This window comes from Pteropus medius, unplaced genomic scaffold (assembly GCF_902729225.1).
Source record: "Pteropus medius unplaced genomic scaffold, Ma_sr-lr_union100, whole genome shotgun sequence".
Taxonomy (NCBI): domain Eukaryota; kingdom Metazoa; phylum Chordata; class Mammalia; order Chiroptera; family Pteropodidae; genus Pteropus; species Pteropus medius.
The window spans coordinates 682,513-685,144 of record NW_024347852.1 but is presented as its reverse complement, the minus strand read 5'-3'; the positions used below and the strand labels follow the sequence as shown (position 1 = coordinate 685,144).

The 2,632-nt window shown below is 67.4% G+C and overlaps 1 protein-coding gene across 1 annotated transcript in view; it reads left to right on the top strand.

Moving 5' to 3' along the window:
* The window catches only part of PRR12 (proline rich 12), a 24,427-nt gene that overhangs the window by 5,101 nt on the left and 16,694 nt on the right, over window positions 1-2,632 (top strand). Inside the window, 2 exon segments of the mRNA XM_039878638.1 lie at window positions 1-1,275; window positions 1,774-2,440. Coding sequence (XP_039734572.1) covers window positions 1-1,275; window positions 1,774-2,440 — 1,942 coding nt within the window.

Below are 2,632 nucleotides of genomic sequence, written 5' to 3'. Positions count from 1 at the left end.
CAGCTGCTTCCCTCGGTCCTCAGCCACGCCCCTAGCCCTTCTTCCAGCGCCCCCAAAGTCAGCGTCCATCTCCTTGAGCCAGCCCCCCGTGATGGGGCGCCCCAGCCGCCTCCGCCGCCTCCTCCACCTCCGCCGCCCATGCCTCTCCAGCTCGAGGCCCATCTCCGCAGCCACGGGCTGGAGCCGGGAGCCCCCAGCCCCCGTCTGCGACCGGAGGAGAGCCTGGAGCCGCCAGGCGCCATGCAGGAATTGCTTGGGGCGTTGGAGCCCCTGCCCCCTGGGCCCGGTGACACTGGCGTGGGCCCGCCGAACCCAGAAGGCAAGGATCCCTCGGGTGCCTACCGCAGCCCCAGCCCACAAGGCAGTAAGGCTCCCCGCTTCATGCCGCTCACCTCCATCTGCTTCCCCGACTCCTTGCTCCAAGACGAGGAGCGTAGCTTCTTCCCCACCATGGAGGAGATGTTCGGCGGAGGGGCGGCGGATGACTACAGCAAAGCCGGGCCCCCTGAGGACGAAGGCGACCCCAAGGCAGGGGCCGGCCCACCAACGGGGCCCCCAGCCTACGATCCCTACGGGCCCTACTGCCCGGGTCGGGCGTCTGGAGCTGGGCCCGAGACGCCGGGCCTGGGCCTGGACCCCAACAAGCCACCCGAGCTGCCCTCCACGGTCAACGCCGAGCCGCTGGGCTTGATCCAGAGCGGGCCGCACCAGGCGGCTCCGCCGCCCCCTCCGCCCCCTCCGCCGCCACCTGCCTCCGAGCCCAAGGGAGGCCTGACCTCACCCATCTTCTGCTCTACCAAGCCAAAGAAGCTGCTGAAGACGTCCTCCTTCCACCTGCTGCGGCGCCGCGACCCACCCTTCCAGACGCCCAAGAAGCTGTACGCGCAGGAGTACGAGTTCGAGGCGGACGAGGACAAGGCGGACGTGCCTGCCGACATCCGCCTCAACCCCCGGCGTCTGCCCGACCTGGTGTCCAGCTGCCGTTCGCGCCCGGCCCTCTCACCGCTGGGCGACATTGACTTCTGTCCGCCCAACCCTGGTCCCGACGGCCCCCGGCGCCGGGGCCGCAAGCCCACCAAGGCCAAGCGCGACGGCCCACCCCGGCCCCGGGGGAGGCCCCGGATCCGCCCCCTGGAGGTCCCCGCCACCGCGGGGCCAGCCTCCGCCTCCGCGCCCACCGATGGGGCCAAGAAACCCCGGGGCCGAGGCCGCGGCCGGGGCCGGAAGGCTGAGGAGGCAGGTGGCAACCGGCTGGAGCCCTTGAAGCCACTTAAGGTGAGGGCAGCTGGGGCCCCCTTGGAGGTTCTGGGCGTGATGGGGGATACAGAGTATACTAAAACCTGTGAGGAAACGACGCTAAGGGCTGGAATTCCACGGTTCTGCCGTCGGGGATATGAGACTTGTAACCTGGGTCCAGAGGGAGGGAAGGGGTTGGAGTTCGGGTCCTTCGTCTCTAGATCCTGATGGACTGCCCATCGGGTCTAGGTGTCCGGGTCCTGTGGGAGGAAGGTCTGGAGCCCCGGACTCCTGGGCCGTGAGCAGGGAGAGGTCAGTGAGTAACAAGGGGGCGACTCTAGTCCTGGCATTATGGGATCTGAGAGAAGGTCTCTGTGGGCCTGAATTCTAGGATGCTACAGGTTGAGAGTCTGGGAATTTGAACTTCAGGGTCTTAAGTGAGGTGGGGGCTAGGGGCTCCAACTCTTGGGCTTGAGGGAAGGAGGGACTTGGGGTTCGGCCCGTGGGGGCCCTGACTCGCTGCCGCCCCCTATCTAGATCAAGCTGTCCGTGCCCAAGGCGGGCGAGGGTCTGGGTGCCGCATCAGGCGACTCCGTGTCAGGCCCTGACCACAACAGCCTGGACTCGAGCCTGACTCGGGAGAAGATCGAGGCCAAGATCAAGGAGGTGGAGGAGAAGCAGCCGGAGATGAAGTCCGGCTTCATGGCCTCCTTCCTGGACTTCCTCAAGTCGGGCAAACGCCACCCACCGCTCTACCAGGCCGGCCTGACGCCCCCGCTCAGTCCCCCCAAGAGCGTGCCACCCTCCGTGCCGGCCCGGGGCCTGCAGCCCCAGCCCCCCACAGCCGCCACCGTGCCACACCCCCCACCCACCGGCGCCTTCGGGCTGGGGGGCGCCCTGGAGGCTGCCGAGAGCGAGGGGCTGGGGCTGGGCTGTCCTTCGCCCTGCAAGCGTCTGGACGAGGAGCTGAAGCGGAACCTTGAGACGCTGCCCTCCTTCTCCTCGGATGAGGAGGACTCCGTCGCCAAGAACCGGGACCTGCAGGAGAGCATCTCCTCGGCCATCTCTGCCCTGGACGACCCGCCCCTCACCGGGCCCAAGGACACCTCCACCCCTGAAGGGCCTCCCTTGGCTGCTGAGGCTGCAGTCCCCGGGCCTCCCCCGCTCCCGAGGCTCCCAAGTGCCAGCAGAGGTGGCACGCCCGGTGAGCTCTGGGAAGAAGCTTCCGGGGGCGGGCAGGGGCTTCCTGTCATTAGGGACACTTGGTACGGTTGAGCAGATTACACGCTGTTGGAGGGACACTTTGCATTCGATGACGTAGCTTTGCATATTTGTGGAAGTGACATCCTGATGAGGGTGAGCGAGAGAGGGGTGTCTTTTTTCTAATCTCACAGAT